The sequence below is a fragment of the Protopterus annectens genome, chromosome 5.part0 (assembly GCF_019279795.1).
Source record: "Protopterus annectens isolate FY-2018-M chromosome 5.part0, PAN1.0, whole genome shotgun sequence".
Lineage (NCBI taxonomy): Eukaryota > Metazoa > Chordata > Ceratodontiformes > Protopteridae > Protopterus > Protopterus annectens.
In genome coordinates this window covers 721919264-721932633 of record NC_056735.1, presented here as the reverse complement: position 1 = coordinate 721932633, position 13370 = coordinate 721919264, and the positions used below count along the sequence as shown (strand labels likewise).

The following is a 13370-nucleotide window of genomic DNA, read 5'->3' as shown; positions in this document are numbered from 1 at the left end:
CCAAAATCACCTCTCATTAAATGCTAACAAAACTAAAATCCTTCTATTCTCTTCTTCTAAGTCCTCCCCTATTGATAAAAAACTCATTCCAAATAACCAGCCATAACAACTCCATTTTAGTGGTTGTTCCCTCTGCCAAAATTCTTGGTGTAACCATTGATGAACACCTAAAATTTAATATTCATGTCCTGCTAAACATAAAGAAAACCCACATAAAACTCGGCCTACTTTATAGAAACAACCACTTCCTCTCTCCTGCTACCAGACTAACTCTCGCCACTACTTATCTCCTTCCCTCGCTACTGTATAGCACCCCTCTGCTTATTAATGTATCCTCCTCACTATCCTCCAAACTAGAAGTATGTTACAATAAAATCTCCAGATTTGCTAACAAAGCCAAATCTTCCTCTCATTACTGTTCCTCCCTTCACTCATTAAACTGGCTTGAACTCCATAGCCAACTTGACTTTCTCCAAATCACGACTGCCTATTGACTACTATTCCAACCTACCAAGTGCCCTGCACTTTCCAGTATCCTCCAACCATATACTCCCCATAGAACACTTAGATCTACCCACCAAAACCTAATCACCATCCACAAATCCAAGCACCCAGCTGGTCAACTTCTGCTTTCCTTCACCTTAGCCAAAAAATGGAATGCTCTTCCCTCCACTCTTAGGACCTACGATAACCTCAAAAACTTTAAAACTCTTCTTCATTCTCATCTTTACTCAAACAGGAAATGCAACTGTACTCTTCACCTTATACCTCTCAAGGTCTCCTCCACTTTTACTCCTGGCTAACCTCTCACCTAGCTAACCTTGCTCATTTGTATTATGTATATATAACTATACTGTAAAATCTAGCCTCAAGGCCATTTGCCTGTCTTTTACACCTAAACAAAATTGTAATTGTTTGTTTCTTTATGAATGCTACCTGTTTATTTGTCAATAATGCAAAGTTTCTTAGTAATTATTCATGTAGCTATGTATTGTTGGAGCTTTTCTCCCCATACCTCCACTGAAAATGGGCTCCCCGAGCCTAGTGGTCCTCCCCGGTCATCAGACTGGAATAAATAAATAATATATATATATATATATATATATATATATATATATATATATATATATATACATATACATGTGTATATATAAGCCTCTTCCCATCCCTGAGTTAACAATTTTCCCTCAAGGCTGCACAATGTAACCATGTTAGATTATCTATATAAGCTCTGTGCCTGTTATTCAACAGTATGTAAAGCCAACTTTTTTTTTGCGTCTATATGTTAATTATATTTACTTCTGTATGTATATGAATTGTATCTTCTCTTCTTCTTGGAGCTTTTCTCCCCGGGCCTCTACTGAAAAAGGACATGTATCCAGCTAGACCAGCCCGGTCAACAAATGTAAAATAAAATAAAATAAAATATATATATATATATATATATATATATATATATATATATATATATATATAGATAGATAGATATATATATATATAGATATATATATATAAAAATAAATATATACATATATATATATATATATATATGGGAATGCCTAATTTCATCAAAAGTCTTTAAATTCAACATCTGTTCTGTCAACACACTTTGTTCAAGAAAACAGATAAACAACAGGTGTGCGAATCTCTGCAATTGGGGAATATGCCCTTTCGTCGGGACTGTGTAATCTCAGTTAGTGTGTGTGTGTGTGTGTGTGTGTGTGTGTGTGTGTGTGTGTGTGTGTGTGTGTGTGTGTGTGTGTGTGTGTTAGTGTGTAGGGTACTGTTAGATTGGTGGTCACAATAAAATGCTGGCTATGACAGGATGTCTAAATAGTTGTCTGTTCCTTGGTAACAGCAGTGAATGCCATGGTCTGAGGAAATAGAGTTTCCTTTTTTCTACTAGAACTCTGGATTTTTAAGCCTGTCCTGATGCTCAGCAAGCATACAGAATGATGAAAGTGCTGGCATAGATTCTGACTAAAGGGAGGAGTAGGGGCTTGATAAGCAACTGTAATATAGCATGAAAGGATTGTTCCAATGGGCAGGATCATTAAATACAGAGCACAAATTATCACTACACTTTAAGAGAAAATACATAAGGAATCAGACGTAAATTATTAATTTAACCAATGTTTATTCATTTTTGGATGGGGAAGAGGGGTTAGAGCTAACACAGTGCACAGCAGCATTTTTAATTGCACTAAAAATAATTTCATCTCAGATTCTCTGCTAAGCGTGAAAACATTTACATAAATAAATAAATAAATGCCCACATACATTACAAGTAAATGTCATTTATTCTAAGCACTTTGATAAAAAAACAAACATTCTAATTTAATGCTCCAATACCCGTCACCCATTTTACATGCCAAGGTGACAGAAATTTGGAGCTATTATTATATATCTAAACAAACAGCATTATGTATCTTAAATGTCACTGCTTTTGGCCATTACAAAAGGCTTATACTGATCCTCTTCAAGAAGTGTTAAATGTTTATGATGGTGTGCGTACAACTCAAAATGATGGAAATTTCTCAGCTTCCTTTATTATTAAGTACTATTTTTGGTACAATGATTTTACTGTGTCCATTTCAATGTCTTGCTAACAAAATCATGATATGCAAACTATTAAACATATGTTTTATTTTTGTCACAGCTGGCTTCCAAACATTGTTAATGAGTGTCTATTGTTCTACCTTGAAATGCAGCCAGACATCAGGGAAAGTTTCCTAAAGGATGTCAGAAAAGCAGCTTTGGTCACGTGGTTTATCATGGTATGTGGATTGAAACAGATAAAGAAAATGAATGTAATGAGCTTTTTTCGTATGATATGTGACTGATGCTTTAAACATAAGTATGTGCTATATTCGGAGTGGTTTTGATTTTGTATAAACTAAATGCACATAGCAAGTCTGCTAAGTTAGTACAGTGCAAAAATGTATGAGTGTGTTAATGTACAGTTAGATAAAAAATAAATAAATAAATAAACTCGGTGAGTGTCACATATATGCTTTATAAATATAAAATAAAATGACATAAAGACATATTATACTGAAATCAGCATTAAGTCCTTCCCCAAAATGGTGACAATGAAATGCAGCACAAACACAAGAAGCTAAGGATCTCATGCAATCATTTTATTTCTGTTTTTAAACCTAATATATAGTGTTCACCAGGAATTCTTCAGTTATGCTGTTAACATAAACATGAAAACACTATTACCCAAAAAGTTACAAATCATTAAATGAAAAAAAGAAAAACTAATAAAGTACTACAAAAAAAATATCTAAACACTCATTTTTTTATTCTTTGCTGCTCTTGCTGTTGTAGAATTATTATTCTTTAATAACATTCCCAATTCTGTGAGATTTTTTTTTTCTTTAGGCATTCAGGGAGACAGAATTTCAGGTCCATGTTGAGTTTTCCAGTAAAAGTTGTGGAAAAGCAGATAATGCGACAGCTAATTAAAGAGTTTACTTGCACATTTAATTGGTATAAGTAGTTTTTACAAAACAATGGTTTCACCATTTAGTTATTATCTGGTGAAAAGTAGAAATATTTCTTTTCTTTGAAGGGATTACAGCTCATCCATACCCATCTACCCTAACTTACTTAATCAACTCTAAGTCTGCCCCATGTCACAGAATGGAAATAGATCCATAAACATCAGTCTCAAGAGTTAAAATGCGCAAGGAGCACACAACAGGCAAATCAAAAGTGCAAGTGAGTATGTGACAAAGATAAAAGTAGTGACTAGCTTTAAATATCTGTCAACATACTTGGTAGAAAAAAAAATATTACGCACAAAATATGTACCCCAAATTCTGAAGAAAGTAAAATTTTATTAATTATTAAGATTGGTAAGCTTTCATCCAAAAATTTCATTTCACTAAGGAAGCAATATTAATTTGCAGCCTGTTAAATCACATAAAAACCCCCCACAGTATCCATAGCTGATCAGATGATATGATGTGCATACAACTAATACTGTTTGTATTATATGAATGTTTTATTATTTATCAAAGTACACACATACTTATTTACATAATTATGTGTCCTGGACTGAAGTAGCTTTGTACAGTTCATCTTAAAGTTAAATATGGATAACTAATTTCAAAGAAGCATTGTTTGAAAAGTCTAGTTTCTATTGATTTGATTTTGCTGTTGTTCTTTAGTTGTTTGGCCAAGACCTATCTGTAAACAGCTGTTTCTTTAAGTTGGTGCAAATTTATATTCATTGTTTCAGTAATACTACCTTTCCATTTCAGCCTCTGTAGACCCATCTTCTTTTGCTTTCAATCTTTTTCAGCAGTAATATCTTCTCTAGTGAACCCTTTCTTCGCATTATGTGATCAAATTCTTCTTCTTCTTCTTTCGACTTTTCCCAGTTAGGGGTCACCACAGTGGATCACCTGTCTGCTCAAGATTGGCAGTAGAGTTTTACGGTGTCAAGTTGCCAGCCCTGCCCCCAACCTTCCACAGAAGGCGCACACATGCATGCACTCATGCCTAGGGCCAATTTCGAGTGTCCAATCCACCTACAGCATGTCTTTGGGGTGAAACTGGAGCACCCGGAGGAAACCCACGTGACCACAGGGAGGACATACAGACTCTGCACAGAAGGGACCCCAGCTGAGGATTGAACCAGAGAATCTCTTGCTGTGAGGCAACAACGCTAACCACTGCACCACCATGGCCGACCATTATGTGCTCAAATTATTGAAGTTTTAATTACCCTTTCAGCCTTTCAGACCTTAAATATTTCTTTAAATATTGATAGATGTGATATTCTTGCAGTCCACAGCATTCTCAAATTTTTTCTCCAACACCATAGTTCAAATGCGTTGATTTTTTAGTGCATAGCCAATATAGTCCAATTCACACAGCCATATGTTATTGCTGAGAAAACTATGGTTTTGACAATATAAACCTCTGTTGAAAATTTGATGACTTTGCTCATTGATAGCTTTCCTCTAAAGAAACAAGAATATTTTAATTTCTTGGCTACAATCACCATCTTCAAAGGCTTTGAGCACTAGAAAAAAAAACTGTCAATGACTGTGGATCCTAGCTAAGTGCATTCGCTGCACTGACATTCCATGTTGTCAACAGGAAACAGAGGATGCTAGTCTCCTCCTTATTATCATGTTATCTTCTTCCAAGCTGCAGCCTGTCCGTAAACCTATAGTTTATGTTTGGCAAGTTGAGTGGTTTTACATCCAGCTTTCATGCAACAGAGCTATCCCAGATAACCCAAGCTGGGCAATTGGACAACAATTGGCCAGTAGCTTATTGACCAAGGGCTGTTGGAAATAAGGTGCAAAAGAAAATCTGGTGGTGGAATGCAGAAGTCCAGGAAGTCATCAAAAGAAAGAAGGAGTTCAGGAAAATGTGGGAGACAGAAAAGATGGACTAGGCTAAAAAGGAATACTGCTTGGCTAACAAAGAAGCTAAGGGATAAGTTGCAATAGCAAAGAACAAAACATCAGAGGCACTCTACCAGCTTCTGAAAAGTAACTTGACAGATGGCACAAAGAAACGTTATCAGTTGTAAGCCAAAGGCAGAATGATAAAGAAGATCGTCATCAGACACATTTCATAAGGGAAGTCAGCAGAAAACAGCAAACCAGTCCAGATGACATCAAATGCAGTTAGAAGGAGTACCTCCAGCAGCTTTTATATAAAGAAAACCCCACAGAAGGTGCACTTCCCCAGACACAGCCTATGATGAAAGAAGAAGAGGAACCCAGCCTAGAAGAAGTAATAACAGCACTAAAGAAAATTAAGTCAGAGAAAGCAGCAATTTCAGATAAGGTCATGGTAGATATGATCAAGCGGTTGGATGAGAAAGGCATATCCTAGATGACTGGAGAATAACCATTCTAGTGTCAGTGTACAAGAACAAAGGGGAAATTCACAACTGTGGGCAGTACAGAGTTTCAACTCCTGTCATACAGCATGAATGTTCTGGAGATGGAGACTGATAAATGAATATGCAGAGTAGTAGAAAGTATAATGGGAGAAAAAGTTAGGATTCAGATCTGGATGATGCACAACTGACCCAGTGGTTGCAGTGAGACAGGTAATTGAGGAAAAAACTATAACTGATGAAAGAGGCCATTTTTAGATTTGGAGAAAGCATATGACAAGGTCCTAAGAAGCCTGATTTGGGCAGTCCTTCAGTGGTTCAAAGTCCCAGAAGTATTGGTTGAATTAGTACAGGATATGTACAAGGACCAAATGACACAAGTACAAAGAATAACAAAACAATTCCACTGAAGCCAGTAAAAGAAACAATCTCCAAACACTGCTCTAGATTAACTACGCACTTTCATTCATTTAATAAATCCTTGAATGTCTTCAGAGATAAAAATACAAAATTAAACCTAACATTTAAAAATGGAGTCATGACATCACATGACTCTCTTGAGCCAATTAAATAATTCTGTGAACAACTTGTAAATTTAAAGAAATAGTGTATCTAAAAACATACTTAATGAAATAGGTAATGTAATCATGCAGTGAAAATCTATGAAGCAACAAATGCTTCAAAATTATACCACTCAATGCTCTACGCAATGTTTAGTCAGAAAAGGACTTTTGAACAACACAAAATCATTTCACAGTTTTTGTGCTAACAGAAAGCATTTTATATTAATAAAATCATTATCTCCAGGAGGTTTATTTGCCTATAATCTAATTTGCCAATTGGACTCAGGGAATTCTAGTAGAACATTATAGTTTTCAACAAATTTGTCCATGCTCACTGACTCCAGTACAAAGAACTGAAATTTTCTGAAATTCGGACACGTGAGAGAATGCTTAGCCAGAGCAATGCCACTGTCCTTTTTTAATGGCTAAAGTGTGTTCATGCACTCTCCTATCTAGTTTCCTTAAAGTTTTTCCTACATAAAATCCATAGCAGGAATCACAGGTGGCCAGGAATACTACTCCCTGTGAATTGTAGTTGTACCTGTCTTTAGCCCACACATGAAGATCCAGTGCCTTGATATATATGTTTGAACTGTTTAATATGAAGTGGCACTGCCTTGATTTTCCACACTTGTAGGTGCCAAAAGAGTTCTGTGTGCTTGATGGTCTTCTTTGTTGACCTTCTAACAAGGATTTTACATTATGACTCCTTTTATAAGTGAAAGAGGTATCTGCACCCTTTGATAAATCCACATTACACAAAATGATCTTCCAGTTTTCTTTTTAACACAACTTGGATGAGATACATATCACTGGTAATGGGTAATTAGCAAGCTCTACTGTATTTAGTCAGACAACTGGTGGTGTTAGCAGCATCAAGGTTCAGCTCTAAGCCCACTGCTGTTCATACTACATTAGCAAATAGGTCAGGGGAGAGACAGATCAATACATCTGCTATATGTAGATGCTGTGGCATTACAGGCAGATGTTGAACAAGAGCTTCAACAAATGATAATGATGGAATTCAAAACTGAAAGCACATGGGGTGAAACTGAGTACATATAAGACAAGTATAATGATAACAAAGGGGTGAAATCAAAAGCTGAAAATTGAGATAGGAGATATAGTGGAACCAGTTAATAGCCTCAAGTATGGGGTGGGGGGTTGAGGAAAAGGGAAGTCTGAATGAGGAGGACAAAGCTAGAATCAGATGGGCTGTAGCCAGCTGGTACAGAGTGTCAGGGGTAGTGCATGACAGAAGAATGACAAAGAGGCTGAAACATAAGACGTACAAACCAATGATGCGATAGCAGTACTGTGCAGTACAGAAACCTCTACAATGAAGGCAAAGCAGTTGAGGATGCTAGAGGTGCTGAAGATGAAATGTCTGAGATGGCCACAATACAGATAGTGGGAGAGAAGAAGAAATAAGGACATCAGAGTAGAAGCTCAAGTAGCTCCAATTACAGAGAAGTTCAAAGAAAACAGATTACAGTTGTTTGGGCGTATGTGCATAAATGCAGAAGACAATATGGTGAAGAAAATTTGGGACATTCAGGAAGATGACAAGAGGAAAAGAGGGCTTGCATCTTCAATATCTCTTGCTGGCAGCTAGCTAGTAAAATTGGTCTTTTCTTATTATGGCTGTTGCCTAAGATATTTTCACTATGTATTAAATAAACATTTTTTTTGCAACCCACTGTCTCAATGATTTTTTTCTGTGTGAATTTTGTAGTTTGGTTTACCATGCATAAGATAGAGGTTTCTAGCTATGTGCACTTTGTTCTTCATAATTGGCACAAGACTTTCTATAGACCATTTAACTTCACTCTTCAGGATAGTAGGCTCTGCATCAGAGAGAATACCATAATATGAATCAGGAGTGTTAGATCCTTCTTATATAGTTCTGTATCGTCTTGCCACCTCTTCTTAATATCTCCTGTCTCTTTTGTGCCCCTCGCATAATCGTATTTTATCATGCCTATTTTTACTTGGACATTTCTCTTAATATCACCAATCTTTTTGAAGAAATATCTTTTTTTCTATTATCTTTTGCCAGTCATTTGCACTCTTCATTTACATTTGCCTCTTTATCTCTCATTGCTATTCACCAAAACAATGCATTTTATTTAACATATTTACATATTTTTATAGTATTTTACTCTCCTTCATTCCACAACTATTTCAAAAGCCTCTGCAGCCAAAACGTTTGATTCATAATCTTCTAGTAGTTTGGAATATTTTTGTTGTAACCTCCTGGACAATATCACAGACTTATCTCTATAGTTCCTCAGGAACTCTGTCCATCAGTACTAATCACTTTCATCTGTGTTTTGCCTCATTCAGCTCCAGGTCTTGTTTATGCCGATTATATAGAGCTCTTCCATATTTGCCAGCAAAGTATATACTTTATTTGATTTTAATATTGACCAGCTGGTGATAGCTATGTAAAATCATTGCCTAGGCTGTTGAAATAAATAGATTGCTATGACCAGTGAATTGTCTTGGCACAATTCTGCTATTCTATGGCTCACTTTTTTTCATACTCTAACGCCAAACTTTCCCACTATTCCACTTGATCACTGACTAACAATTTTAGTACTACAGTCACATATGACAATTGTGATATCTTGGGGTTATATCCAGAAGGTGCTGCAGGTCTTCATAAAATCGGATGTCCTATGCATCCTTGGAACCTGTAGCTAGAGCACAGACATATATCACTATAATTATGAATGACTTGCTTTGGAGTATTGACCCTAACAGACATGTGTCAGTATAAATCCAGTAGATATAATTAGTTTAGCAATAAAGACTTAAAGAATGCAAGAAGAAGAAATGTCTTAGAAATTAAGCCCATTTTATAAAAGTTACTAAATAATGGATGCATATGAGAATACACACATTTAGGAAAGGGATATGAAAATATATGTAGACTCTGCCTGATATTACTCCTGAAAGATTCTCTTTGTTCCATATATCCATTTTATGCTGTATTTTAGAATTGTCCCCTTGATTATGCACTTCTTATCTGTCCTTTAGTCAGCATTTGTTCTACATCTACACTGAGATAAATTGTCAAATGCATATTTTACAGTCCACAAGTACCTGGAATAAATAAATCATTTTTTTTAAACAGTGAATGGGTCTTCAAACTTTCCTTGCCTTATACAGTATTTGAAACATACCATATATATACTCATGAACAAGGCAAGATATTTATGAAAATAAATTGGCATATAAGCAATATGCCAAACTATATGACAGTTATTAAAACAGCAGTATAAGGCAGAAAACACTTAATACTTTATGTTTTGATGACTGCCATGTCTCATTGACACTTCACTTAACCATACGCAATTTAACAGATGGGACATGTATGAGATACTACCAGCATTCTTTTCTTAATGTTTTTATATTTTAAAGACTGGCATGCCTTATAGCCTTTCACTAGCTTTAATCCCTAGATGTATACCTTGTTCAGTGAATTTTAATAGATTTTTGTCTCAAGCCTGCTCCTCAACTTATCCATGAGATTGAGCTATACAAGAGAATATATGGATAGCTGTTTGAAATTAATGCAGATATATTTGTTTGATGTTTAATTATTCATCATATATCAATAAATATCCTTAAAAGAGTCTTTAAATAGGAGTGTTCTATTTTAGATACAGATGTTACACAGTGAAACAGTTGTCCTCTCTTGTGGCTGTAATAAGTTGTTTGTTCTCTTTTAAGTTGGTTTCCCTGTTTGCTTTCATTTGGTTGGTATTATACATAGGTAACTCCCTTGTGAGACACACAGATGTTCCCCTTAACAGGCTTGTTAAGGAGTCGGTTACAGTTAGCGGCCTGTCAAGTGCCAGGATCTGTCAAGTCACTCAAGCACTCAAGGCACTCAAGCACATGTACTGGTATGACTCCATCATAGTCTATGTGGGAGTGAATGACCTCACTAGACTATATGAAGAGAGACATGGCTGAGCTCTCAGATTATGTGTCACAGGCAGGTATAAGCCTAGCCTTTTTCAGCATTCTACCTTACCCAAGGATGATGCCACAATACAAACAAAAAATGATTGACTTTAACAATTGGCTTACTTCTGGTGTCAGTCCAAGGGGATACAATATCTGTCAGCTTGGGAAGACATGGTCGAAAGGCTACGCTGCTTTGCCAGAGATGGTCTGCACCTGTTTTCTCTAGGCTTTTCGATACTGGCAAAACCATTAGCCAACTCTGTTGTGCCTTTTTATGCAATATCAAGATAACCAACCTCCCAACATAACAAAATCCTGTCTAGATAAAAGTAAAAAACTAATTCGGAACACCCGAACCAAACACTGAAACCACCAAGTTGTTAGCGACTGTTGAAAATTAGCTTCTTTCTAATTTTCAACAGTCGCTAACAACTTGGTGGTTCCTGTCTAGATAAACTCAAGGTACTGCTGATTAATGACAGGAGTCTAAGCAAGAAACTGCACTCCCTGGAAGCACTAATTACTTTGGAAGATGCTGACATCTCTCCAGTCACTGAGACATGGTTCAATGGCGTGGAAAGCACCTTAGCCTGCACGGCTACAATGCCTTCCATATGTTCAGACCACAAACTGAGCATAAAAGAACCTAAGGAGGAGGTGTATCCATCTTCATTAAGGACTTCTGGCCTTCTAAGATGGCTGCACATTGAGTAACTCTTATTTCCAACTCTCCCAGTATGAAAAAAGAAACTAAGCAGAGAAGGAGAGTAGACTTCTGTTTATGGGTAAATTTCAGTAACTGGCTAGTAAGTGCACTGCCTGAATGCCAGGAATAAAAAATACAAAAAAAATGGAAATAAATCAACTACAAAAAGTGAGGAAACAACACTGACTGGGAAAAGTCCTGCAGCTCTTCAGCAAAAAGCAATGCAACCTTCAGACATGACTTCCAATAACCTACAGGAAGATATAAGATAACTGCATACAGACCTGGTTAAAATAAACAAAACACTGATGGAGTATATCAACACAAACAACAAAAGTCTGTAAAAATAGAAGAAGCTTTAAACAGATATTCAGATGATAAGATGAAGCTGCAAAACTCAGAGGATGAAATGAAGAAAAGCCTGACTAAATATGAGACTGCTCAGGAAGAGATGTTTAAAAAATAATAGAATTAGAGGACAGACTACTTAGGGAAAACCTGAAATTTTCAACTATACCAAAGAAGCTGGAAGGAACAGACTGCAGTAATTTTATGAAAGCACAAATAAGCAACTGAACTGGTATTCCACAGCAGGAATTGTTAGTTGAAAGGGCATATTGTGTGTATGCTCCATACCTGGCTATAAGAAAACAACTTAGACCTTTAATAGTAAAGCTGCAATACTACCAGCAGAAGGAGTTGATTTTGGCAAAACTGTGATAGAAGGACAAAATACTAAAAGTGAGAGACAGCAGAGTTTTTGTGGAGAATGATTACTCATTGTTCACCAGAGAGAAGACGAGCAAATTTATTCCACTGTTCAGGGAATGTCAAGATGCAGGTGTGAGATTCAAACTGCTGTACCCAGCTGTCTTCAAGGTATTCTTCCCTGGAGGAACAAAAGCATTTTTTGATGAAGTACATCCTAAGGAGGAAAATACAAAAGTTTGTCCAACAAAAAAAATAAGCTGTGAAACAAAAGGAGATTCTGCTTCTCGTTCTGGTAATAAAGACCACAGAGAGACTGTGCCTGTCAAACTTTTCAATTTTTTTAATGAAAATGCTGGAGAGAAGGAAGTGTGCATGAGAGTTGACTAGAACAATTGAGAGTATGTTGGAAATGAAGCAGAGACAGGATTTTGGAGATGAGCAGTGATAAAACCAGTAACTTAATATGGGATTACAATGCAATCATTATATTTGTGAAACATAACAGAACAAGAAAATATGGAAATATTGGTCTTTTTCAGAATTTGTTGGACTTGTGGGGGACTCTAAAGCATATGCCCTACTTCATGCCATTAAGGTTTGGAAAAGTGCTTTAGGGAGGAGAAGAGGAGGAAGAAAGTTAACTGTAAGTAAAGATTTTTTTCTCTTAAATAAAATTTTGTGGCATGTGGTTTTCTTTACATGTTATAAAGTAAAGTTTTTGTTCAGCTATTTTTCAGTGTAATGGAGATTGTAAACAGGTGTTGCTGTTCTTTTTTCTTTTATTTTCTTTCTCCCTTCTTCTCTCTTTCTTCTTGTTCAGTTTTAAGAAATATAGGCACTGTAATGTAAAAAAGCCTGATTAAAAAGCATGATAAAAGAAAAATTAATTTGCTTTTTTTTTTCATTCTTGTATGGGGGAATGACTGAATTAAAGACCTTAGATTGATTTAGTAACAAGTTCTAAAAGAGACCAAGCAAATGAAAAATAACATTGAATATTATGAGGCTTTATTCTAGCAAATACATGTATGCTCAATAACAGTTTTGCAGCTGGTGTTCATGTTTCCATGGAAACAATCTGATAAAGAGAAACTGGCTGCCTGGTTTTCTCATGTCTCCATGGAGACAATCTGATAAATAGAAACTGGCTACAGTATGGTGGAGAGTGAGTGGCTGAGGAAAAAAAGAAAAGAGAAACTGGCTAAGAGATAATGTTCTCTGAAAGAATTCAGGGATTTTCCCATGGTAGTTAATGTTCTCTGAAAACATTCAGGGGTTTTCACATCTGGGAAAGCTATAAAGATAAGACAAAACCAATCAGCACTTTAGTAGAAGCACAGGCTGCATCATGTGTCTTAGCATGGATAACCTTTCCTTTCTTTCAGCTTAACTAAAGTCTGTGAGTGTGGCTGTCAGTTTGGGACTTTTGTTCCTATTAGGAGGGTAAAACTTCAATACGTAAAGGTGTACATAGTTTTGTGTGTTAGTATTAAGTTAATAGGTTTTAGGGGGTTATTGGGGATGTGGGTTTTTTTTTGCG

General features: G+C 36.1%; 1 protein-coding gene across 1 annotated transcript in view; it reads left to right on the top strand.

Moving 5' to 3' along the window:
• Positions 1-13370, top strand: part of GPR143 (G protein-coupled receptor 143) — a 1080305-nt gene that overhangs the window by 991048 nt on the left and 75887 nt on the right. Inside the window, exon 7 of the mRNA XM_044072570.1 lies at positions 2660-2777. Coding sequence (XP_043928505.1) covers positions 2660-2777 — 118 coding nt within the window. The remainder of the gene's footprint in view (positions 1-2659; positions 2778-13370) is intronic.